The 27,891-nt window shown below is 42.1% G+C and overlaps 1 protein-coding gene and 3 long non-coding RNA genes across 4 annotated transcripts in view; 1 reads left to right on the top strand and 3 right to left on the bottom strand.

Annotated features, from left to right (window-relative positions):
* Positions 1-26,379, bottom strand: part of MLKL (mixed lineage kinase domain like pseudokinase) — a 53,496-nt gene extending 27,117 nt beyond the window's left edge. Inside the window, exons 1-2 of the mRNA XM_083165608.1 lie at positions 26,260-26,379; positions 22,940-23,404 (exon numbers count right to left, since the gene is read on the bottom strand). Of these exons, the coding sequence (XP_083021734.1) occupies positions 22,940-23,390 (451 nt within the window). The 5' untranslated portion in view covers positions 23,391-23,404; positions 26,260-26,379. The remainder of the gene's footprint in view (positions 1-22,939; positions 23,405-26,259) is intronic.
* LOC146046355 (uncharacterized) lies at positions 10,360-11,461 on the bottom strand. Its single transcript, XR_014465859.1, has 3 exons — positions 11,364-11,461; positions 10,986-11,265; positions 10,360-10,641 (listed from the first exon to the last, which is right to left on the bottom strand). It is a non-coding gene; the product is annotated as an uncharacterized LOC146046355 (long non-coding RNA).
* Positions 16,995-17,907, bottom strand: LOC146046357 (uncharacterized). The gene is made up of 3 exons (XR_014465862.1): positions 17,810-17,907; positions 17,432-17,711; positions 16,995-17,087 (listed from the first exon to the last, which is right to left on the bottom strand). It is a non-coding gene; the product is annotated as an uncharacterized LOC146046357 (long non-coding RNA).
* Positions 20,086-21,057, top strand: LOC146046356 (uncharacterized). Its single transcript, XR_014465861.1, has 3 exons — positions 20,086-20,183; positions 20,282-20,561; positions 20,889-21,057. It is a non-coding gene; the product is annotated as an uncharacterized LOC146046356 (long non-coding RNA).
* Positions 26,380-27,891: the final 1,512 nt, after the last annotated feature.

The raw sequence follows: 27,891 nt of genomic DNA, 5'->3' as shown, positions 1-27,891 counted from the left end.
CGCCCCTTTGATTGTGCCATAGACCTAGTCCCCCATACCAGATTGCCCAAGGGACGTCTATACACCCTTTCAGCACCTGAATCCCAGGCCATGGATTCATACATTAGTGAGAGTCTTGAAAAAGGGTTCATTCGTTCATCTAAGTCGCCCGTGGGCGCAGGGTTTTTTTTTGTAGAAAAAAAGGACGGATCGTTGCGTCCCTGTATAGATTTTCGGGCCTTGAACAAAATTACCATAAAAAATTCCTACCCATTACCGCTCATCTCTGTTCTATTCGACCAAATCCGGGAGGCAAGAGTTTTTTCCAAAATCGACCTTAGAGGAGCATACAACCTCATTAGGATTAGAAAAGGAGATGAGTGGAAGACGGCCTTTAATACGCACTCGGGCCACTACGAATATCTTGTAATGCCGTTTGGCTTGGCCAATGCTCCTGCGGTCTTTCAGGATTTTATAAATGAGGTCCTCCGGCCTTACCTGGGGTTATTTGCTGTTGTTTACCTAGATGACATTTTAATTTTTCCCAAGTCACTTCCTGAGCATCGGCAACATGTCCGCATGATTCTTCAGAAGTTGCGTGAGAATCAACTATACGCCAAGCTCGAAAAGTGCGAGTTCGAAATTTCTCAAGTCTCTTTCCTGGGCTATGTCATTTCCCCCAAGGGCTTTTCTATGGACCCCAGTAAGGTTCAGGCCATCATGTCTTGGGCTTGTCCTACCAACCTCAAAGCGATCCAAAGATTTTTAGGATTCTCTAATTATTATCGGAGATTCATCCGTTCTTTTTCTGACATTGTTGCCCCCATTGTTGAATTGACTCGCAAAGGAGCCAATCCGGAAGTTTGGTCCCCACAGGCCATCGAATCTTTTCATAAATTAAAGAAAGCCTTTTGTTCTGCTCCCGTCTTACATCACCCAGACCCCAGAATTCCTTTTCTTGTGGAGGTTGACGCCTCGGATGTAGGGGCCGGAGCTGTCCTTTCCCAGAAGGACATTCATGATCAGAAGATTCATCCGTGCGCCTTCTTCTCCCGTAAGTTCTCCACAGCCGAAAAGAACTATGATCTCGGTAATCGGGAATTGTTGGCCATTAAGTGGGCTTTCGAGGAATGGCGTCATTGGCTTGAAGGGGCCAAACACGTCATCACCGTGATCACCGACCACAAAAACTTAGCCTACATTGAGTCGGCCAAACGGCTAAACCCACGACAAGCTCGGTGGGCATTGTTTTTTACCAGGTTTCAGTTTATCATTACATTCAGACCTGGGCCCAAGAATATCAAGGCTGATGCCCTATCTCGTAGTTTTCAGACTTGTCAGAGTGCTGAACTGGATGAGGCACCCATTGTCCCGTCTTCTGTCATTTTTGCTGGTCTTAATCAGGATTTGGCCTCCCATGTTCTGGCTTCCCAGCCTTCAGCCCCTCAGGGGACTCCTCATAATCGCTTGTTTGTCCCGAAACATCTTAGAGAATTGGTCCTCAAGGACTTCCATTCCAGTAGGGTCACGGGTCATACTGGCGTTACTAAGACCCTTAAACACTTGTCCAGAGCTGTTTGGTGGCCCACCATGAAACAAGATGTCACTCATTTTATCTCTTCTTGTCCTGTTTGTGCTCGACATAAGTCTTCCAGATTATCACCAGTGGGTACACTCCTGCCATTGTCCATTCCAGACAGGCCATGGTCCCATATTTCTATGGATTTTATTGTCGACCTTCCTCCATCTTCCCGCTTCACCACCATTTGGGTCACTGTGGACCGCTTTAGCAAGATGGCACATTTTATACCTTTGCGTAAGCTTCCCACAGCCAAAGAATTGGCACAGCTCTTTATTACTCATGTTTTCAGACTCCACGGCCTTCCCTTGGATATAGTTTCGGACAGGGGGTCGCAGTTTGTAGCCAGGTTCTGGAGAAGTTTTTGTTCTGGGTTAGGAATACAGGTCAGTCTTTCTTCTGGATATCACCCACAGTCCAACGGACAGACCGAAAGGGTCAATCAGGCCTTGGAACAATATTTACGCTGTTTTGTCTCCAAATGTCAGAGCAATTGGGCTGAGCTGGTACCCCTGGCCGAGTTTGCTTATAATAACTCCTACCACGTAGCTTCCAAGAGTTCGCCTTTTTTGTGCAATTACGGGTTCCATCCCAAGTGCAACTCCTTTTTTGTTTCTAGGGAGTCTTCTCGGTCGCCCTTCTCCACGGTATCCCTCCTTAGGAGATCATGGCGAAAGGTGCATTTTACCCTGAGACAATCTTCTGCACGTTCAAAAGTTTTTTTTGACAAACATAGGAGACCATGTGTATTCCGAGTGGGGCAAAAGGTGTGGTTGTCAACCCGTCACATCAAGCTTCGTCAGAGATGCCCGAAATTGGGACCTAGGTTCATCGGTCCATTTCTGATCACTGCTCAGATTAACCCGGTGGCATTTAGATTGCAGCTCCCCAGAGCGCTGCAAATCAATAATGTCTTCCACTGTTCTCTTCTCAAACCAGTCTCGATGGCTTCTCAATCAGGGCCTGCTCAGAAGCGTAAACCAGTCCTCGTTCAGGGCCACAAGGAATTCATAGTGGAACAGATATTAGATTCGAAGGTCGTTCGGGGTCAACTCAAATTTTTGGTCCATTGGAAGGGCTTCGGAGAAGAAGAGAGGTCTTGGGTACCTGAGCGATTTTTACATGCACCCAGGCTCAAAGCAGAGTTTTTTAAAACTTTCCCGTTCAAACCCGGATCTAAGGGTTCGGTGACCCCTCCTCAAGGGGGGGGGGGTACTGTTAGGAGCTGCACGGGCAGCACCTGCGCTCGCCCGGCAGTCTCCTCGGAGGTCCCGGCGGTTGCCGCGTTGCCAGGACGCCGTTGCGTCATCAGCCGGATACTTCCGGCGGACGGAGACGAGCGCCCGGCAACATGGAGACAACCCCTTCCTCCCCTGCCGCAGCGGTTGCCTAGGCGACGGGGGACGCCTGGCGGCCGCACGGAGGAAGGGGTGTACGTGACGTCACACGCAGCGTCAGGTTAGCACTCTGGCGCGCTATTTAAACTGCATAGCCAGCGCACTCAGATGCCGGCTATAGTTCTGGATTTCGTGTCTTTGAGTGTTTCCGGTCCCAGGTCTCTGTACAGCGTTTGTTCCTGTCTCCAGTGGCCTTGCTCCAGCCTGCCGCCAGGATCCTTGTTCCTTGTTGGTTGCAGATTCCTCCGTTCTCAGATAAGTTGGGAGTTTTCCCACTCCCTGTCTCATTGCTTATCATTTCCTTATTATACCATCATACTGTGTATTGTTACACCTGTCAGTTTAAACTTATTGGGTTCATCTTGTGTATTGTTACACCCGTCAGAATTTATAGTATTGTGTCAGCATACTGTGTATTGTTACACCTGTCAGCTTTTCCTATTGGGTCCATCCTGTGTATTGTTACACCCGTCAGTTTGGTTTATTGGATCAGCTATTGTGTATTGTTACACCTATAGGCTACAGCATTTGCCTAAGGGGTTCCAGCGTAGAGGGTTATCTACTGACACCCTCCTCCGTAGGGCAAGGGTAGTTCTCGCCTCCTGTTTCTTAGTTAGCTTTCCCCTTGTGTACCTCTGGCTTTGGCGGCTGCGTTGTCACTAGTAAGACCAGGTGGCATCGGGGTGGGAGCCTGACTAACGGGCTCCCACGAACGCGGCTATTATTGGTGAAGGTTAGCTTAGCACGCATCCGCCAACTCCAATAGGTGACAACGGAGTTAGGGTTGGCGAGATCTCCCGAGTCCCTAACAATGACTTCTTAGGATACAAAACCCTACGCGTTTCGTCCCTTAGGACTTCATCAGGGGTAAATAAGGATCCAATCTGAATTGCATCATGAAGATAGATTTCTTCCAACAGTAAATAATGAATGTAAAAAATTACTGACCACCTCAGTTAAGGTAAAACCTCTGTCCTGCAGAGGTATAGGACTTCAAAAAACCCAATTTCTGCCGGTAATAGCTTGAGATGAACTGCTCAACCACAGGGGTCAATTCCACATGTGTGAGGTTAACACAATACGAATGAAAATAGTGAGCATCCAACTCCTGTGGGTGTGCGGTATGTCGGCACTCACTGGGATGTGTTGATTGCTTGCCGGGTGCCCCCTGAAGAAGCTTCAGACCAACATCTGACCTTCAAATGTAGCAGGCACAGCAATGGCACTCCGGACGTCTATACCAATATTGCTCAGTGTGTACATCTATATATGTATAATATCTATATCGGCCATGGTGGCCTAGTGTGTATGGGCCCTCTCTGTGTCACTCTGTCCTCCGACACATAGCACCCTCTGTTCTGACTACTTCTGACGTACATCATCTGTGTGTGTGTGTGTGTGTGTGTGAGTATGTGTGTGAGTATGTATGTATGTATGTATGTATGTATGTATGTATGTATGTATGTATGTATATATATATATATATATATATATATATATATATATATAGCAGGCACAGCAGTGGCACTCCGGACGTCTGTAAATGATCAAGTCGACACACAGTTCAAGTGCAACATTTCAACGCTTTATTTTGCGTTTTTATCAAGCCATGTTTAATGTGGTTATAAACAGGTTTATATAATACAAAGCACCATCCTCTTCCGCTCCAAGTCCAGCCTCTACTCATTAAGGCCAACTCGCCTTCACCTGATGCAGTAGGCTGGAGGTGTCCAAACAATGTTATTGCACAAAGGTGTCATAAAGACAATTAAAGTGATATACGTGTTATTAAATATGTCCCATTCTCTCCTTGAATGTACAATCGGTTTTTCCGATGTACACCAAGGAGCATGGACATGTGATCATATAGATCACAAAGCGTGTACTGCAAGTGAGAAAATAACGAATATTGAATTTTTGTCCTGACCGTGGATGTGAAAATGTGTTGCCCGTCTGTAAATACCTGCAGGTCACACAATTGGGACAACGGAAGCACCCTGTTTTCGGTTTGCCCAAAAATGTTACAGTTTTTTTACTTCCCAACCCGGTTATGTCAGTTTTTACAATTAAATCTTTAAGATTCCTCCCCCTCTTGTAACAAGTCATTAATTTAGACCCCAACATCGGGCTCAAGTCTGTATCTGCCGATATAATCGGCCACAAGTTTTTAGCTTTTTTGTTAGCTTTATCACTAAGATGGTTATAGTTGGTGCACCATGTGAATCTATTTGAGATGTCATTCTTAATTTTTCCTTGTAACAATTCTTTTGGTGACAGAGATAGCGCCTTTGCTTCAGCTTGATCAAAAATTGGGCCTGAATAACCAGCGTGAGGAACCAGGATTCGACACTTGTAAGGCACCGGGAGGCAATTATTAACAATCATCATTTGCCCCAAGAGGGAAAACAAGTCGCAGTACAACGTTTAAAATCTGCTGTGGAGGGCTGTGGTCATTGTCTTACCTAGAGGCTCTACCATCACAGTGAAGATTAACAGAAATGGCTACCAGTAATGAGGAGGGACTACAGCACAGAATATTGCTAGATCCAAGTTCCATGTTTAGCTTCTCGGAGTCAGAAGTGGAAGCCATACTATTTGAGGACGATATCGCTATACCCACTACAGCGTCCACACCACAAGATTTATTCAACGAGTTAATTCAATTGAAGAAAAAGGAAACGGATTATTTGTATCATGGACTCACCCTTTCAAGGTATTACAAAGATAAAAGATTACCTAGGGGTTTCCGTATAAAAAATGTCCCCACTATCGGGAAGTTCAACATTGAGTTTTGCAAAAAATGGACATCCATCTTAAACAAATGCTCATATGACCTGCTATTACTTGTAATCGAAGAGTCCAGAAGAGAGATGGACATTGCTAAAAACAAGATTGAACAATTTAACGCAGAGCATTTGGAAAAACTGGTGTCCGATAAACAAAATGATTGGCTTGATAAATTAACCAAACAAGTTGAGCAATACAGAGATGAGTTGATTAAATTCAAAAATGAAAAACGCAAAAAGGTTGATTTAGATTACGAGCAACAAAGGGTGTACAGCTGGTTGACGGGAACCAATTTACACCAAGAACGACGCCCACTCTTCAGGAGAAATGCAAGGAGGCCACAGAACAACCTAAATGATGATACAACCGGGATTGAGAGTGATACCGCTAGAAACAAGAAGTCGTTTCCTAAAAAGTTTGTCCCTTTAGGCATAAAAACAAGAGCCCAGCTGTCCACCCCCGCCCGAAGTACACCCGAAGGGGCGGCCAGCATCAAAGACAGCAATAGAAAGTACAACAAACCACCAAGACAGCAAAAGACTTAATATTTGATCTAACTGATTGAGTGTTTACAGAGGATGAACTGTCCGTTTTACAGAAAGGACTATCGTTTGTACTGACACCTTCTTTTGATGCTCTAGACTGGAAAGTGGATATGTATCGTTTTGACAGGAGTTTAAAAGTCAAAGAATTTTTTGCTGATAAAGTGTCTACTGAATCATGTATACCACCCCAGCTACGTAAGTTGCAAAATAAATCAACATTTGAACCTGTTAGTTATAATGCATCCATTAAATCTTTCATGCACATGTTGGACCACGCCGTAATGGAACCAGTGTCTGCTCACAAACCCAAACACTGGAATCTAACAGTGAATGAAAGATTGGCATTGAAAACATTGTCCTCTCTGGATGATGTGATTATCAGACAGGCGGACAAGGGGGGCTCTATAGTGATCCAACGTTTGGATGACTATAGGGCTGAGATGGAGAGACAGCTGTCTGATGGTCACACATACAGAAAATTGGACAATGATCCGACATTATTGTTCAAAAGAGAAATTGATGGTCTAATACATACTGTTATGTCTGATGGTATTATTCGTGTAGCCATTGAAAAAGCACTCAAAGTAGAACACCCGATAAGACCATTAATGTATATGATTCCTAAAATATATAAAAATAGTGAAAAACCCCCGGGGAGACCGATAATATCGGCCAGGGGGTCACTTTTACAACCAGTTTCAACATATCTTGATACACTCATACAACCTTGTGTTCAAGCTAGACCTACCTATTTAAAGGATACGTACACATTATTGGGACAATTGAAACAACTACCACCGATGTTGGATTCATATTTATTATGTTCAGTCGATGTAGTCAATTTGTATACCTGCATCCCTCATGAAATGGGTTTGCAGGCAGTAAAATTATTGATAACGAATAATGTACATTACACTGGTCCTGATGTGAATTTTGTCCTGGAGTTATTAAATTTAGTATTGCGCCGTAATTATTTCTTACACGATGGTGGGTATTATCTACAACAGCGGGGGTGTGCGATGGGGTCGAATGTGGCCCCATCGTACGCCAACGCTTTTATGTTTATGGTGGAACAGGATGTGTTTTTTGATGACGTGTCTATATCATCAAAAATAGTGGCGTTTTGGCGCTTTATTGATGATTTACTAATTATCTGGCATGGGTCTGCAGATGAATTTGCAGCAATCATTGATAGGCATAATCGAACAGAAAGTCCTGTGAAATTCACCTTTACCACTAGTGCGACAAGTGTTAATTTCCTTGATGTACAGATCACAAAAGTGGGAGATAAAATGAAAACATCATTGTATTCCAAGCCCACCGATCGTAATAATTTATTATTATCTTCTAGTGGGCATCCAACCCCCCTCAAAAATGCTCTCCCCTATTCACAGTTTCTGCGGGCATTAAGGGTCTCTACTGATAGAGAGGAGGCAATATCAGCATTGGACAACATGTACGAGAAATTTGTGAATAGGGGTTATTCAGGCCCAATTTTAGATCAAGCTAAAGCAAAGGCGCTATCTCTGTCACCAAAAGAATTGTTACAAGGAAAAGTTAAGAATGACATCTCAAATAGATTCACATGGTGCACCAACTATAACCATCTTAGTGATAAAGCTAACAAAAAAGCTAAAAACTTGTGGCCGATTATATCGACCGATACAGACTTGAGCCCGATGTTGGGGTCTAAATTAATGACTTGTTACAAGAGGGGGAGGAATCTTAAAGATTTAATTGTAAAAACTGACATAACCGGGTTGGGAAGTAAAAAAACGGTAACATTTTTGGGCAAACCGAAAACAGGGTGCTTCCGTTGTCCCAATTGTGTGACCTGCAGGTATTTACAGACGGGCAACACATTTTCACATCCACGGTCAGGACAAAAGTTCAATATTCGTTATTTTCTCACTTGCAGTACACGCTTTGTGATCTATATGATCACATGTCCATGCTCCTTGGTGTACATCGGAAAAAACGATTGTACATTCAAGGAGAGAATGGGACAGCACAGGTCAGCTATTAAGGCAGCTTTAGTGTCGGGCACCAGCGAACAGCCAGTAGCCCGGCATTTTTTACAAGCAAAGCACAATTTAGCTGTACTCCGCTACAAAATAATAGACCATGTGCCCCCACTATCAAGGGGTGGAGATAGATCCAAGAAACTCCTGCAATTATGAAGTTAGAAACATTGATGCCCAAAGGGCTAAATGAGCAAATAGGGCTGCAATGTTTCTTGTAATTATCTGATATTTAAAATTGATATTAAGTTTCCTGATTTCTGATTGAATGAGCAAAAGTTAGTTTGTATTAAACACTGTGTATACGCAACATTTAATATTGTAAATAAATAAGGAATAAAGCAACTAATTATTTAAAATATTGTGGACGCAACAGGGATTTTTTCAATGTACTGCGCATTTGTATATATTGTATGTATTTTTGTATTAGTGATATATCTGTGTGTATATTATATGTATATATTGTCTTATGTGATATGATCAGGGGCGCTGGAACGTTTTTAGGTGGGGGGGGGCAAGATATAATCTCTTTTTGGCGGCCCCTAAATTGCTATATGTTACCCCCGGGCACTATACACACTGGCAGCGGCATATACACGTGGGCATTATACACCGGGCAGCGGCATATATGCATGGGCATTATACACAGGGCAGCTGCATATATGCGTGGGCATTATACACAAGGCAGCGGCATATATGCGTGGGCATTATACACAAGGCAGCGGCATTTACGCATGGGCATTATACACAGGGCAGCGGCATTTACGCATGGGCATTATACACAGGGCAGCGGCATATACACGTGGGCATTATACACAAGGCAGCGGCATATACATATATGCGTGGGCATTATACACAAGGCAGCCTAGCCTAGCCGCCTCTCAGTGCGTGGCCGGCGGTGCTAATACTCGGGGAGGTCAGCGGGGGTCACAGACCTCTCCGCGCTCCCTCTGTCACCTGGCTGCGGCAGTCCCCGGCGCCGCGTCTCCTCACGCTGCTGGAGGTCGGCGGGGGTCACAGACCTCTCCGCGCTCCCTCTGTCACCTGGCTGCGGCAGTCCCCGGCGCCGCGTCTCCTCACACTGCTGGAGGTCGGCAGGGGTCACAGACCTCTCCGCGCTCCCTCTGTCACCTGGCTGCGGCAGTCCCCGGCGCCGCGTCTCCTCACGCTGCTGGAGGTCGGCGGGGGTCACGCTGACGTCCCCGCTCAGCCTCCCTCTCTCCGTCCCCGCTCTGCCATTAACCCCTTCTCTCCTGGGGCTTACATAGGCGGACTGGCGGGGGCTGGATCAAGATTAATCAGCCGCCCGCCCGCACAGCTGGTTTAGCGCCTCAGTAATTTTGGGGGGGGCAAGCTGCCCCCTCGCCCCCCCCCCGTTCCGGCGCCACTGGATATGATGTATGTCATATATTGGTATGTGTAGGGGGGTTTGAGATATTTAATAACACGTATATCACTTTAATTGTCTTTATGACACCTTTGTGCAATAACATTGGGCCTTATTTGGTTCATTCTTTCTGACAAAATCCTTCTTAGATGTGCAAAACCATGTGCACTGCAGGTGGGGCAGGTGTTACTTGTGCAGAGAGAATTAGATTTGGGTGGGGTTTTACTTCAAAGTGAGATCTATATTGCAGTGTAAAAATAAAGCAGTCAGTATTTTCCCTGCACAGAAACAAAATTACTCACCCAAATCTAATTCTCTCTGCACATGTTACATCTGCCCCCCCCTGCAGTGCACATGGTTTTGTCCATCTAAGAAGGATTTTGTCAGAAAGAATGAACCAAAATAAGGCCCATTGTTTGGACACCTCCAGCCCACTGCATCAGGTGAAGGCGAGTTGGCCTTAATGAGTAGAGGCTGGACTTGGAGCGGAAGAGGATGGTGCTTTGTATTATATAAACCTGTTTGTAACCACATTAAACATGGCTTGATAAAAACGCAAAATAAAGCGTTGAAACGTTGCACTTGAACTGTGTGTCGACTTGATCATTTACAGACGTCCGGAGTGCCACTGCTGTGCCTGCTATATATATATATATATTAAAGAAAAAGGTACCCAGACCGCGCTAACGTTTGCTAGTGGCAGCAACTCTGAGGGATCCTCTGTTAGACAGGAACCAAAGTAATAGAAATGAGATAGAAGGGAGTTCAGAGTGCGCCTCAAATTACAATCACAAATAATACTTCAATGAGTTACAATAAAATGTTTTTAAAAAAACAACTTTTATTCAAAAGTGTCTTCTGCAAGATGTCGGTAGCCCAACGCGTTTCGTCAAAAACTTGACTTCCTCAGGGGCATTATAGCAGATTTGTACAGACAGATTTCACACTGTGAATCATAATAAAATCAGTGTGATTTTACACATACATAAAATTAATACAATACAAAAATGTTTATATATATATATAAAACGAGAAGAGCATGATGAAGGGAAGGAGAAAAAATCAAGGACGAGGAGGATGAAGGAGAGGTCATTAAATAAGAATAATTTTTCTTAGGAGAGGTCTAATCAATATGACCACCAATACATAAACTGTAGTGCATAGAAAAAGGACCTTATTCAGGAAAAAAAGGTGATTAAAACCAGTAGTGTTGCCATTCAATAATTAATGGAGGAAAAAGAAAGAATAAGAACCCAGTGAGGAGTAATTAATTTGGATTATTAATCATACCGAAAGCAAATTTCGTGGATAGGATTCTTGCAATTAAGGGACCAGATTTCCCAAATGAAGAATCAACTCGCAATCCTAAGCAGAAAAATGATAGCCTTGCTGTAAAGGTGCATTGTAAACCTCAATTTTGACCGAGACAGGTGTTGGTAATTACATACCCCTGATGATCAGGTATAGCAATAAATACTGGCTGTTCAGTGTATTCCAAGTCAGGTGAGTTGGTTTTAGGGGGAATTGATTACCCCAAGTTTCCACAAAACAGGGTAACAGGAAAATCAGGCTATAAAATGAAAAACATATTGTCCCCTTTCAATACATGCATAGAAGATTTTCAAATATGTGACAGCATTCGAATTCATAATGATAGCAGGCATTTACCAAGCAGGAGCTAAACCGGATGTGGATACCAGGATTCCAAAGTGCTGAATGAAATCCTGAACTCCTCTCAGGTTATTTATGGGGCTAGCATGATTACATTACTTCCTGTGTGTGCAATTATCCTAAGTCTCAAAAAATGCTATAAAGCCACCCTTTGAGATGTGGAACTTAATTGGAGACATGAACCTCCTACTTATATTTATATCAGGAGTGTGAAACCCGTGAAAAAAAAAAAAAAAAAAAAAAAAAAAAAAAAATAATAAATTAAAAAAAAAAAAAAAAAAAAAAAAAATTATAATAAATAAATAAATAAATAATAATTAAAAAAAAAAAAAAAAAAAAAGCTATGGCTCAGTGTGACGCGCATAGCCTTCCATAACTTGAAAAAATAATAATCAAAATAGTACTGACCACTGCTAAGGCCGCTATTAAATACAATATTAGTGTCCGTGTGAATAAATATATATGTGCTTCCCACTTATAATGACCTATACATATGTGGGTATATACAATCGATGGTAGCTTAAATTTAAATTAGTGTTCCCTAAGGGGTTCCTTAATGAACCTATATGTAATAACCCGTGAAGGGGAATGTGTAGTGTAAAAAAAATATTTTTAGAGAAAAAAATTGGAGTATAAAGAATTATTATATGTATAAGATATCATATAGATATCAAAAAATTATAAATATATAAGATATCATCTAGAGATCGATTACTGTCACATTTACATCAAAAAGAGTCAAGATCGTCAAAGACAGTTATTTTTGAACAAGTATTGAGTATCATCTAGAGAATAATTAATCATAATTACATCAAAAAACTAGAAAAAAATCGTCCAAGACAATTTAAATATTGTGAACGAAATAACGTATAAATTTTGTACCCAAAAGAGTGTATACATGACATAATGGGTTAACATATTAATATGACTGTGCCTATAGAGACCCCAGTGTTGCAGTTGCAATTAATTAAGAAAATAGAGATAAGAATTAACATATAAAGAATAAGAGTAGGGGGGTGTATCATACCCTAATAATATGCATGAAGATACTGTCTGCATCTAATGGGGTTTATAAAAAGGCCACAATGTCCACACCTTCATTGAGACCTTTGGGGGCTAAGGAATTCAAGGTATATATCCAATAGCTCTCTTTTTTAATCAGCTCGTGGTCTCTATTGCCTCCCCTGGGGTTCAGAGGTACCCTTTCAAGAATGGTGAATTTGAAGTTGTCTCTGGTCACGGTTGCATTGTGTTTGTCCAAATAATGGCGGGGTAGACTATGGACCTTCATCTTATTCCTGATATTCCTTACATGTTCCTGAATGCGTATCTTCGCTTGCCTGATGGTCTTTCCTATATAATTTAAATTGCAGCTACATGTAATCATATAGACCACATGATCTGAATTACAAGTGACAGCTTCTTTGATGTTGTATGTTTTGCCATTGTTCTGGGTATGATGAAATTGGACTTTATCCAGATATTGGCAGCAGATACACTTATTACAGGGGGTGGTGCCTGGTTTTTTGCTTAGAAAATGCGAAATTGGGGGATTTGGATCGGGGGTCGGTTTTAGTTTACTGGGTGCCAGAATGGATTTAAGATTTTTGGCTTTGCGATATACCACATGAGGTCTTGGGGGAAGATGTTGCCCCAGTACTGGGTCCCGGAGTAGAGTGCCCCAATGTTTCTCTAGAATGTTCTTGATGATCCGGTTCTCGCAATTGAATTGGGTGACGAAAGGTCTACACTTTAGATCTTTTTTGGCTCTGTCGTTTTTTATGAGTAAACCATTCCTTTCTTTCAGTGAGGCTTTTTTCCTTGCTTCTTCTATAAATTCAGTTTTGTACCCCCTTTCTAGGAACCGATCTACAAGGAGCTGTGATTGGGACCAATATTCACTTTCCTCACTGCAATTCCGTTTGATCCTCAAGAATTGTGCGTACGGAACGCTATTCTTCCAGGCTGGGTAGTGGCAACTTGTAGAAGGTATAAAACTATTAGCATCGACAGTTTTAAAGTGTGTTCGAGTAATAATTTCCTCATCTGGTTTCCCCTCCAGTTCAAGATCGAGGAAATCCATTTTTGTTGAATGGATTTTATATGTAAATTTTAGATTGAGGTCATTATCATGGATGTATGTGATAAACTCAAGGATGCTGGATTCATCTCCGTGCCAAATGAATAGCAGGTCATCTATATATCTTTTATACATAATGATGTTATTTTCGAACCTAGAACCATAGATGTAACGTTCTTCCCAAGCCTTCATGTGTAGATTCGCATACGCTGGGGCAAATTTTGTCCCCATGGCTGTCCCCTGTTGTTGAAGGAAATATTCGCCATTGAACTCGAAAAAATTATGTTTCAGTATATATTCTATACTGTTGAGGAGGAATGCAATTTCAGAGTCGGAATTCTTGGGGTCATCGTGTAGAATTTTGTCTATTGACTGTAGTCCTTTGTCATGTGGTATTGAGGAATATAACCCATGTACATCAATGGTTAACCAACAGTGATCTCTTGACCAAATTTTTCCTTTTAGAAGACATAGGACTGAAGAACTATCATTTAGGTGAGACTCATTAAGTAGAACATATGGCTGCAGTTTCAAGTCCAAGTAGTGCGATAAGTTCGAGGTTAAAGAGTTGACACCTGCTATTATTGGGCGTCCAGGTGGATGTCTTGGGTCTTTATGAACTTTTGGAATGTGGTAAAATACCGGGAGAATTGGGTGTTTCACGTTCATATACTCGAACTCCTCCTGACATATGACACCTTTTTGGAGGCCAGAGGATAGAAGATTGACCAAATCCTTTTGGAATTCAATCGTTGGGTTGGATGGTAATTTCATATATGTGGTGTCGTCATTAAGAATTTTTTCAGCTTCAGAGAGATAACTGGCTTTGTCTTGCAGTACCACTGCTCCGCCTTTGTCGGCTGATTTTATGATCATGTTGTTGTCTTTCCCCAATGATTTAACCGCCTTACTTTCTTGGACATTCAGGTTCTTCGGGAAATGTTTTTTAAGCTGGATGGATCTGAAGTCATCTCTAACTGCTTCGAAAAATATATCGAGGTGGCTGCCTCTTGATTCCACTGGATAAAAGTGTGATGTGGGGGCTACTAGTGGTTTATCTTCTGATGTATTGATGGGTTTGGAAGGATTTTTCAAAAAGTGCCTCTGGACAGTGAGATTTCTGATGTACTTATTCAGGTCGATGAAGAGGTCAAAATGATTAAGGTGACTGTCTGGTGCGAACTTGAGGCCTTTGTTTAATACCGCATTCTCTGTTGGAGATAATTCTTTCGTTGAGAGATTGATGACTCCTGTCCCTGTGACAGTGGGATTGGTAGATTTTTTTTCTTTTTGGGGGAGTTTTTTTCCTCCTCTGGATCCTCGATATCTCCGTTCAGTCTGCGTTTTAGACCATGTGGGGAATCGAGTCTCACATGAAGTTCCTCTCTTACTGTGCGATGGGGGGGATCTGTATCCCGTCCTTCCTCTAAAAAATGTTGGTGCTGATTTCTGCGTGGGGAGGGGGATCTGAAACCATCTCTACGATTAGGATGAAGGCGATCATTGTGAGGGGGTATTCTCCCTCTCTGGAATCTATTGTAATTACGATCATTTCTATTGTCTTCATGATCTCTATAATCTTGTCTTCTTGGTCTCATTTGGTAGTGGTGTCTTAGATCATTATATTGGTTTTGATGGTTGTACCGAGGGCGGTACGTGTTGTTTTCCCTATCATTTAACCTGTAGGAATTATACTCCCTATCATTTGATCTGTAGGAATTGCGTCTCGGTTTATCCCATACAGGTATATTGTTGGTATCATGTCGGGTTTTTCTGAAGGGCAGATCCGAATTTTTAATTTCGTTGGGCCATATATGGATGTGTCCATTTACATAATCTTTTTTGTCTCTTGAAAACTTTTTTTGTTTTCTCTGGATTATGTCTTTTTCCAGGAGATCTAGTTTGGATTGGAGGTCTGTTATATCACGTTTGAAATCCTCACTTTCATCAAACTTAGATAAAAGGCCCTCTATTTTGCCCATTTCGCTCTCCAATGAAACAAGTTCCTTTTTCCTCTCGTTTACTAAAGATGTCATTAATTTGGCCGAACACTCATCTAGAATGGAATTCCATATTTTTAAAAATGATGGATTATCACTTCCATAGGTGGGCATCTTTTGGAGTCTCAAACCTCTAGGGATTCTTCCCACTTCAATATATTTTTCAAGTGTTACTATATCATAATAGCCTTTCAATTCCTTTGTGGCCAATTTTTCCAAGGCATTTAAGTAACCATAATAGTCCTCTCCGTCATCCTCAGCGTCCAATCCTAAATCCTCATCAGCGAAGATGCTCTTCACATTGTAAGATCTTTTTGATCTATCTTTAAAAAGTGGCATTTGTACAGGTAGCAGCAGTCAGGGGTAAACTAACAGGAAATGGATAGTAAAGAAAAAGGTACCCAGACCGCGCTAACGTTTGCTAGTGGCAGCAACTCTGAGGGATCCTCTGTTAGACAGGAACCAAAGTAATAGAAATGAGATAGAAGGGAGTTCAGAGTGCGCCTCAAATTACAATCACAAATAATACTTCAATGAGTTACAATAAAATGTTTTTAAAAAAACAACTTTTATTCAAAAGTGTCTTCGGTACTTGTTTCCTAGAACGGCCACAACGATTTAGATCGTTGTGGTCGTAAGATAAAAAATCGGATCGATCGCATCGCATGCGATTTGGTCGCATACGATGCGACCGATCCGATCGACCGATTTTTCACCCGATTTTTTTTTTTTTTTCAACAGATTTGTTTAAATTGCCCCCCCAAATGTTAATAAGTGTGCTAGACCCCACGATAGACGTGAACCCGAAGCGTGGCGAGCGCAGCGAGCCCGCGAGGGGCGGCGGTGCGCGTCCTCCGACCTTTTCATTCCCCTACTATCCACTAGGGCGTGGAGTGAGAATATAATAGTGTGGCGAGCGCAGCGAGCCACCGAGCCCGAAGCGTGGCGAGCGCAGCGAGCCCCGCGAGGGGACGCGTCTAACTTCACAGGTATACGCGTCCCCTCGCGGGGCTCGCTGCGCTCGCCACGCTTCGGGCTCGGTGGCTCGCTGCGCTCGCCACACTATTATATTCTCACTCCACGCCCTAGTGGATAGTAGGGGAATGAAAAGGTCGGAGGACGCGCACCGCCGCCCCTCGCGGGCTCGCTGCGCTCGCCACGCTTCGGGTTCACGTCTATCGTGGGGTCATGGCGGGCACATAAAAAATGTGAAATGGGTCATATTGGCCCATTTCACCTTTTTTATCATTTTTCCCTATGTGAGATGGACTTAATCAAGTCCATCTCATCTTGTGCCATTATAATGGCACAAGACCGACCGATTTCAATGTTAAAAGATTTTTTAACATTGAAGTCTATGGAAAAATCGGGTCAATCGGTCGGTCGCATCGCGGCCGATTTTAATTGGTCGCGACCGACCGATTGACCCGATTTCTGTCAATCAAATGGAAAAAATTGTAAAAAATCGGCCACATCGTGAGGATCGTGTCCCTTAATTAAGAGCCACGATCACTCACGATTGTGGCCGTTCTAGGAAACAAGTACCGTGTCTTCTGCAAGATGTCGGTAGCCCAACGCGTTTCGTCAAAAACTTGACTTCCTCAGGGGCATTATAGCAGATTTGTACAGACAGATTTCACACTGTGAATCATAATAAAATCAGTGTGATTTTACACATACATAAAATTAATACAATACAAAAATGTTTATATATATATATAAAACGAGAAGAGCATGATGAAGGGAAGGAGAAAAAATCAAGGACGAGGAGGATGAAGGAGAGGTCATTAAATAAGAATAATTTTTCTTAGGAGAGGTCTAATCAATATGACCACCAATACATAAACTGTAGTGCATAGAAAAAGGACCTTATTCAGGAAAAAAAGGTGATTAAAACCAGTAGTGTTGCCATTCAATAATTAATGGAGGAAAAAGAAAGAATAAGAACCCAGTGAGGAGTAATTAATTTGGATTATTAATCATACCGAAAGCAAATTTCGTGGATAGGATTCTTGCAATTAAGGGACCAGATTTCCCAAATGAAGAATCAACTCGCAATCCTAAGCAGAAAAATGATAGCCTTGCTGTAAAGGTGCATTGTAAACCTCAATTTTGACCGAGACAGGTGTTGGTAATTACATACCCCTGATGATCAGGTATAGCAATAAATACTGGCTGTTCAGTGTATTCCAAGTCAGGTGAGTTGGTTTTAGGGGGAATTGATTACCCCAAGTTTCCACAAAACAGGGTAACAGGAAAATCAGGCTATAAAATGAAAAACATATTGTCCCCTTTCAATACATGCATAGAAGATTTTCAAATATGTGACAGCATTCGAATTCATAATGATAGCAGGCACTTACCAAGCAGGAGCTAAACCGGATGTGGATACCAGGATTCCAAAGTGCTGAATGAAATCCTGAACTCCTCTCAGGTTATTTATGGGGCTAGCATGATTACATCACTTCCTGTGTGTGCAATTATCCTAAGTCTCAAAAAATGCTATAAAGCCACCCTTTGAGATGTGGAACTTAATTGGAGACATGAACCTCCTACTTATATTTATATCAGGAGTGTGAAACCCGTGAAAAAATAAAATAAAAAAAAATAAAAATAAATAAATAAATAATAAATTAAAAAAAAATTAAAAAAATTATAATAAATAAATAAATAAATAATAAAAAAAAAAAAAAAAAAAAAAAGCTATGGCTCAGTGTGACGCGCATAGCCTTCCATAACTTGAAAAAATAATAATCAAAATAGTACTGACCACTGCTAAGGCCGCTATTAAATACAATATTAGTGTCCGTGTGAATAAATATATATGTGCTTCCCACTTATAATGACCTATACATATGTGGGTATATACAATCGATGGTAGCTTAAATTTAAATTAGTGTTCCCTAAGGGGTTCCTTAATGAACCTATATGTAATAACCCGTGAAGGGGAATGTGTAGTGTAAAAAAAATATTTTTAGAGAAAAAAATTGGAGTATAAAGAATTATTATATGTATAAGATATCATATAGATATCAAAAAATTATAAATATATAAGATATCATCTAGAGATCGATTACTGTCACATTTACATCAAAAAGAGTCAAGATCGTCAAAGACAGTTATTTTTGAACAAGTATTGAGTATCATCTAGAGAATAATTAATCATAATTACATCAAAAAACTAGAAAAAAATCGTCCAAGACAATTTAAATATTGTGAACGAAATAACGTATAAATTTTGTACCCAAAAGAGTGTATACATGACATAATGGGTTAACATATTAATATGACTGTGCCTATAGAGACCCCAGTGTTGCAGTTGCAATTAATTAAGAAAATAGAGATAAGAATTAACATATAAAGAATAAGAGTAGGGGGGGTGTATCATACCCTAATAATATGCATGAAGATACTGTCTGCATCTAATGGGGTTTATAAAAAGGCCACAATGTCCACACCTTCATTGAGACCTTTGGGGGCTAAGGAATTCAAGGTATATATCCAATAGCTCTCTTTTTTAATCAGCTCGTGGTCTCTATTGCCTCCCCTGGGGTTCAGAGGTACCCTTTCAAGAATGGTGAATTTGAAGTTGTCTCTGGTCACGGTTGCATTGTGTTTGTCCAAATAATGGCGGGGTAGACTATGGACCTTCATCTTATTCCTGATATTCCTTACATGTTCCTGAATGCGTATCTTCGCTTGCCTGATGGTCTTTCCTATATAATTTAAATTATTCTTATTCTTTATATGTTAATTCTTATCTCTATTTTCTTAATTAATTGCAACTGCAACACTGGGGTCTCTATAGGCACAGTCATATTAATATGTTAACCCATTATGTCATGTATACACTCTTTTGGGTACAAAATTTATACGTTATTTCGTTCACAATATTTAAATTGTCTTGGACGATTTTTTTCTAGTTTTTTGATGTAATTATGATTAATTATTCTCTAGATGATACTCAATACTTGTTCAAAAATAACTGTCTTTGACGATCTTGACTCTTTTTGATGTAAATGTGACAGTAATCGATCTCTAGATGATATCTTATATATTTATAATTTTTTGATATCTATATGATATCTTATACATATAATAATTCTTTATACTCCAATTTTTTTCTCTAAAAATATTTTTTTTACACTACACATTCCCCTTCACGGGTTATTACATATAGGTTCATTAAGGAACCCCTTAGGGAACACTAATTTAAATTTAAGCTACCATCGATTGTATATACCCACATATGTATAGGTCATTATAAGTGGGAAGCACATATATATTTATTCACACGGACACTAATATTGTATTTAATAGCGGCCTTAGCAGTGGTCAGTACTATTTTGATTATTATTTTTTCAAGTTATGGAAGGCTATGCGCGTCACACTGAGCCATAGCTTTTTTTTTTTTTTTTAATTATTATTTATTTATTTATTTATTATAATTTTTTTTTTTTTTTTAATTTATTATTTATTTATTTATTTATTTTTTTTTTTATTTATTTTTTTTCACGGGTTTCACACTCCTGATATAAATATAAGTAGGAGGTTCATGTCTCCAATTAAGTTCCACATCTCAAAGGGTGGCTTTATAGCATTTTTTGAGACTTAGGATAATTGCACACACAGGAAGTGATGTAATCATGCTAGCCCCATAAATAACCTGAGAGGAGTTCAGGATTTCATTCAGCACTTTGGAATCCTGGTATCCACATCCGGTTTAGCTCCTGCTTGGTAAGTGCCTGCTATCATTATGAATTCGAATGCTGTCACATATTTGAAAATCTTCTATGCATGTATTGAAAGGGGACAATATGTTTTTCATTTTATAGCCTGATTTTCCTGTTACCCTGTTTTGTGGAAACTTGGGGTAATCAATTCCCCCTAAAACCAACTCACCTGACTTGGAATACACTGAACAGCCAGTATTTATTGCTATACCTGATCATCAGGGGTATGTAATTACCAACACCTGTCTCGGTCAAAATTGAGGTTTACAATGCACCTTTACAGCAAGGCTATCATTTTTCTGCTTAGGATTGCGAGTTGATTCTTCATTTGGGAAATCTGGTCCCTTAATTGCAAGAATCCTATCCACGAAATTTGCTTTCGGTATGATTAATAATCCAAATTAATTACTCCTCACTGGGTTCTTATTCTTTCTTTTTCCTCCATTAATTATTGAATGGCAACACTACTGGTTTTTTTCCTGAATAAGGTCCTTTTTCTATGCACTACAGTTTATGTATTGGTGGTCATATTGATTAGACCTCTCCTAAGAAAAATTATTCTTATTTAATGACCTCTCCTTCATCCTCCTCGTCCTTGATTTTTTCTCCTTCCCTTCATCATGCTCTTCTCGTTTTATATATATATATAAACATTTTTGTATTGTATTAATTTTATGTATGTGTAAAATCACACAGATATGATTCACAGTGTGAAATCTGTCTGTACAAATCTGCTATAATGCCCCTGAGGAAGTCAAGTTTTTGACGAAACGCGTTGGGCTACCGACATCTTGCAGAAGACACTTTTGAATAAAAGTTGTTTTTTTAAAAACATTTTATTGTAACTCATTGAAGTATTATTTGTGATTGTAATTTGAGGCGCACTCTGAACTCCCTTCTATCTCATATATATATATATATATATATATACCCTGGCCGATATAGATATTATACATATATAGATGTACACACTGAGCAATATTGGTATAGGTTTTATTTCAGCAGAAAACAAAATAAACATAAAAAGAAAATACCTTGCCTGTCCGGCACTAACTATACACAGGATGCTCCTAACTGTCACTAAAGAAAAATACAAAGTTTTCCAGTCAACACTTGTAAAAGGCAGATTTGCTTCTCACACAGAGACTCTGCAATCTCCCAGGCAATCCTCTCTCACACTGTTAACTCTGGCAGCCTTTTTACAGATTGCTTGCTGATTAGCCCTCTGTGAGGCAAAACACCTGTTTCTAAAAGGTGTAGGACAAGAACCTGGGACAAATATACTTGCCCTCAAACACTACTCCAGTGTTCTTGTCACATTATATATATATATATATATATATATATATATATATATATAGGGGGGGAGGCGGCGGCACTCCAATGCAAGCGACAAGGTTTAAGCCGGTAGAAGCTGTAGGTGCCTTCCAAGATGTAACTCCCGTGGGAGTTCAACGAATGTAGCAATGTAGTGGATGCGTCTGCACTCTAACAATAAAACACGGACGGCAAGGGTAGTTTCCAACGTTTCGTGGCGGCGTTGCCACTTTATCAAGGTGCCAGTGAACAATGAACATTTTGTTTATATGTTCATTGTTCACTGGCACCTTGATAAAGTGGCAACGCCGCCACGAAACGTTGGAAACTACCCTTGCCGTCCGTGTTTTATTGTTAGAGTGCCGCCGCATCCACTACATTGCTATATATATATATATATATATATATATATATATATATATATATATATATATATATATATAATGTTGCAGTTGGATTTGGAGATCTATTTTTAAATTTGATAGAATTTTTTTTTTTTTTTTTTTATGTTGTAGAGTCTTTTCCATTTTGTCTGTTGTGCAACCCCTCCTCTGGAGCCTGGCTGTTTGGTCATGTAGTCAAATTGACCTGCATGTGACGGCAGGGTCGTTAACGATATCTAGTGTAAACGCTAGACGATATTATAAAACATATCATACAGGGTGTGGTACAGGGGTCCGACAGTCGGGATCCCCACTGGCCGGACCCAGACAGCATGGTCAGCGCAACTAAGCCCCTTGAGGGCTCGCTGCCCTCACCACGCTGTGGGCACGGTGGCTCGCTACAGTCGCCTTCTATTCTCCCTCTATGGGGGTCGTGGAGCCCCTCGAGGGAAAATAGCAGGTGGCCGTCGGGAACCCAGCTGTCGGTGTTTTGACAGTCGGGATCCCGTCCGGCACCCGTCACACAGACCCCCTTTCTGAGTGATATCTTTTACAATATCCTCTAGTGCAGGGGTTCCCAATCTTTTTTGAATCACGGCACCCTAGAGTATCAGATTTTTTTCGCGGCACCCCTAGGCCCCCCAAAAATGTATTAGATTGGGTTTATATGTGATTCTTAGGGTCAATTATGTGGTAAAGGGCAGGACTTGCTTCTGTTTGTACATATTTTATGATTGGCAGCCACCAGCACTGGTCTTGCTCATAAATAATTAACCATAAATAATTTGAGTTGGTCCTTAACCACCAACCCAGGGCACCCCTGCATGTGTCCCGAGGCACCCCAGGGAGCCACGGCACACAGTTTGGGAACCACTGCTCTAGTGTGTATGTAGCCTGACAATACTTGTGCAGATATAGGAGATAAATGCATATTATAAAATCTACTTAATATATATAAAAAAATGATATAAGCTTCTATTCTAATTGTTCAATAGTACTTCATAAGAGGAATCTACTGTGCATGGCAGGTACATGGAGAGTTAAATAGTAATGGACTTACCTTCTATTAATGGAATCACAGTCCTCATGTCCTCTTCAAAATCTCTTTGATTCTTCTGTTTCAGGCTTTCTTCAGTAAAGTACGTGAGGAACTTATCTCTGAGCTCCACATTAACCAGGACCTGTAGCCCCTGCGCACTATCGTTTAGCCGATCATTGATGTGATCAAACTCAGTCTGAATGCTGCGGGCCTGCAGAAGCTTCCTCCACCACCCGCGCCCGGAGTACTTGTTCACCCAGCGTTCCGCGTTCTTCAGATTAAGCAGCAGATCTAACAAGGTCGCTTCCAGGCCTATGAATTTCTGGGGATCCTTAATTAGCTTCTCCGCAGGGGCCAAGAGCAGTTTTATCCTCTTCTCCAAGCGATAGCAGCGCTTCTTGTTGGTCTCTGCTATGTTGCACTGATTGTAGATTGATGCTGCTACGGTAAAGATGCTTTTCAACACGTCCATAATCCTGCGGGTATCTGGGAGAAGCACAGTGTAAAATCAGTGACGGGGGCAGATGGCAAATGTAACTGTTTACTGGTCTGATGCCGATTTACTGGCCTGATTCCCAAACATTCCCCTTTGTTTTAGTGGCTTTTAAAGTGGCCTAATAAATATTTCCCGTTTGGGGTTTCATAATGGGGTTATGAGATGATGGGTACTTGGGGCCCAATACATTTTATTGAAAATATACTGTATAATGCAGATTTTCCGGACAAGAATCACTGTCAGTCAGAGAAAAGTGATGGCCATCAATAGGTAAAACCATCGATGGTCATACATCACATAGTATTATAAATGTATTTATTAATTAACAGTTTCATATATAGTGCATACATATTCTGCCACGCTTTACAGATAATATTTGAACATTCACATCAACCATCGATGACCATTTGCACAGATGCCATCAATTGCTACGATTAATGGCGATATCACTGATGGCCATCCCTAATTCTGCTAGTTATAAGCAGAATTGGGCACTATGATTAAAAGTTACTGTGCCTTATGCTGGCCATACATCAGGATGACCAGCATCTGATCCAGACCATGTCATCATTTCCCCCCAGCTTCCCAGACACACGGTAGATCTTATGTGTGTAATATCAAATAATAATAATCTATCGTAAGATCTGCATCTCCCAGCATACTCGTCGTTAGCAGCATCTTCGGATCATGTGTGCAGCACATAAGATCTGAGGATGACGTCATGTGAAAAAAATTAAATATATATATTCATGTGCTGCAAGCACATAAATCCAAATAGCATGACCCATCACATAATAAAATTACTGATTTTTTTTATAACAAAAAAAATAAACTTTATTTTAAAAGAACACCGTCCAGTTCACCTTAAAATGATATTGAATGCAAAATGGTGAATCACTGCGAAAATCATGGTGAAAGCAGTTCTCCATCCTAGCATTGAATACACTCTCGGTGGATCACATTGAAAACCCCATTGAAATACACCAGCGAATTGCTGCGAGCATGAAACGGAGAACTGGCATTCACTGTTTGCTTTCGGCGAACAGTGAACATTGAATAGGGTGAATCAGATTTTCAGTGAAAAGATTCAAGGTAGAGTGTGAAAACAGCCCGATTTGCCGAAAAAACCCCCTGTGAATCCAGAGCATTGAATACTGCCCTTATTATCTGTAGCTAATCAGGAGAAAAACTGGGAGATTTTGGCTAACCTTCTAGGCAGTGGTGTAGCTACAGGGGTCGCAGCGGTCGCACCTGCGACCGGGCCCCTGAGCCAGGGGGGCCCAACCCCCGCCACTGTCCGGCCGTCCTGGATGAGGGTCAGAGGCGTAGGGAGGGCGGAGCCACTGGAGCACACGCTCCGGGCGCAGATTGGACACCTGGCGCCGCCGGCCCGCCCACCCCCTCCGCAAATGAGCTGTGCAATATTCTATCACTAATATGTTCACATGATAAAGGGCAGCGTGCGCCGGCAGCTGTTCTGCCCAGCGCCGGCGGCCTGCCTGCTCACCCAGTCCCAAGAAGCTCTCCCCCTGATCACTCAGAACTGCGGGTGCCGCGGCGCTGACGTCATGCGGAGGACCCGCGGCCCGCCTGCATTGTCTCTGTGCGCGCACTAAGTACTGGAGAGCATGACAGGGTGCACCAGCGGGCTGAAAGAAGCACCAGTGTGGCAGCCGCCTGACTGCCACTACTGAATGACTGCAGCAGGTAAATCCTGCTTACAGTGTGTGAATGGTGCTTACAGTGTGTGTGTGTGTGTGTGTGTGTCTGTGAATGGTGCTTACATTGTGTGTGTGAATGGTGCTTACAGTGTGTGTGTGAATGGTGCTTACATTGTGTGTGTGAATGGTGCTTACAGTGTGTGTGTGTGTGTGTGTGTGTGTGTGAATGGTGCTTACAGTGTGTGTGTGAATGGTGCTTACAGCGTGTGTGTGTGTGTGTGTGTGTGTGTGAATGGTGCTTACAGTGTGTGTGTGTGTGTGTGTGTGTGTGTGAATGGTGCTTACAGTGTGTGTGTGAATGGTGCTTACAGTGTGTGTGTGTGTGTGTGAGTGAGTGAGAGAGAATTGTGTTTACAGTGTATGTGTGTTTATATCTTGATAAAGGGCATAGGAGTACAAAACTATGCCCTTTAGCAGATAGTCTGCTCAGTTTTGTCCATGTAGAGGTTGATATTGTTTCCTTTAGGGGTAGTTGGCACCAGAGCCAGATGTTTCAGTTTCGTTACAGGATGCCATTAATATATATTTCCAGCAAAAAAAGTTTCACTCATAACGGCTGTGCTTTAAAAATCCTGCGTTTGCCACTGAATATATATCATTATCAAGGTGGATTTTCGCACCAGGGCCCATGAACCCTTAGCTACGCCCCTGCTTCTAGGAGATTGTGGCTATCTAGTCAAAATCTCCTGCCTAAGTGCCTAATTCAATAGTGATCGTAATGGGGTCAATTCGGCCCCACTCCGATGGTGGGGGGTGGTCTGCGCATACACAGACCCCAGGAGTCAACGGCTTTAGCAAGTTCCACACTCATCGAGCCGTTTGTTCTGGAGGGTGCGGGCGGTGGCAGAAATCGTGCCGGACTAGGGGAACGCCCAGCATTTTATGAGCGTCCCCATGAAAATGCCAGGCATTCCCCTAGGAACGTGGGTGGGCGTCTTCAGCTGATACCAGAGAAAATAAAAGTCAGGTCAGCGAGCCTTGCTGAATCAGGCCCTAACTCTCACTGTGTGTACACCCCTTTACTCATGAAGGCAGGAGAAATTACCAGGACAGCGTATAGCAGCCACACATTCATATATCGCTGGATATCACCATTGATCGCTGAGAGTATTTGGGGAACTCACCTTACTGCAGATCGTCACTTTGTTGCAGAATAAGACGCTTCCCTTGTGAGATAAGTGTGACTCCTGTTTCCTTCTAAGTCCAGCAGCACACGGAGCCCCCACCCTGCAACTACACTGTTTGTGATCTGCATGGCCCCTCCCACACAGCTGTGTGCTACATGCATGACCCCACCCACAGTGTGTGTGTGTGTGTCAGTCATCAGGAGTGCTTTCACTTTCTGTACACACTACACATAAGTGCTGGAAGTATACATAGATCAGTGACACATCTGGTCACAGGGAATTTTCTCTGCCTGGAATTCACGTGGTTTCCTAATACGTTGGAGTCTCTGCCCTAACCTCATACTTGCCTTCTTTTGGAAACTGGTTTCAGGGAGATTCCATAGCTCACAACTTGAGCATGGTAAAAATGAGGATCATCTTACGCGGCCGACCCGGGATGGAGGTGGGGCTACAAATAAGGTGGGTGTGGTCTCCAGTAAAGTGGGCATGGCCCAGTGCAGCGACACCCACTTTCATCATATTTCCCTGGTGTCTGACCACTAGCAGGCTTTGCTGGCCAGGGTGGCTCTTGTGCTGACCACGGCCAGCGTTGCTTGGCAGGCCTCTTAGGCATGCTCTGCTGTGGTGTATTGGGAGGGCTATAGGGGGGGACTGGCGGCTAAAACAGGAGTCTTCTGCAAAATACGGGAGTGTCAGCAAGCCTACTTCCAAACCACACACACACACATACATAGGGGTCACAACCAGCACACACACATAAGGGTCACAACCAGCCCACACATACACACACACACACACACACACACACACACACACAGGGGTCACTGCCAAACTACACACACACATATAGGGGTCACTACCAGCCTACACACACATAGGGGTCACAACCAGCCCACACACACACACAGGGGTCACTACCAGCCTACACACACACATAAGGGTCACAACCAGCCCACACACACACACACAGGGGTCACTGCCAAACTACACACACACAGGGTGCTAGGTGCTAGGGTGTTTGGCGCCCTCCTGCAAACTTTACATTTGCGCCCTCTTATACTTTACAAAGGGACGCGCACACCAGCTGCTGACAGTAATAGCACTGTCTATATGCAGTGGCAAACGCAGGATTTTCAGAAGGGGGTTTCCAGAGGTGCGGAGCAAAGCACAGAGATGGACACTTAGGTGACCCAGTATATGCCGGGTCAGTTAAAGTATTATAGATAGACCAAATGTATATAAATAATAATAATAATATATATATATATATATATATATATATATATATATATATATATATATACACACACACACACACACACACACACACACACACACACACACACACACACACACATATATATATATATACATACAGGGGCGTCAACAGCAGTGTAGACCCCTGGGCATAGCAATGTATTGGGGCACCTACCGATCCTCCAGCGGTAGGGGTGGGGGAAGCTTTGATGTCCCCAGGTGGTAGGGGGTATTATATCAACCGCACAGCATGTAGGGCCTGGATCAGTAATTTCCACTAATTACACCTTTACTGCACAGATGGTGGGAGATGGGGTGGGAGAAGGGGGCATTGGGGTGAATGAAGGGGCCCTGATACATAACTTCCAGGGT

This window comes from Crinia signifera, chromosome 11, assembly GCF_055691185.1.
Source record: "Crinia signifera chromosome 11, ASM5569118v1, whole genome shotgun sequence".
NCBI classification, from domain to species: domain Eukaryota; kingdom Metazoa; phylum Chordata; class Amphibia; order Anura; family Myobatrachidae; genus Crinia; species Crinia signifera.
This window is presented reverse-complemented; position numbering and strand designations above follow the sequence as displayed.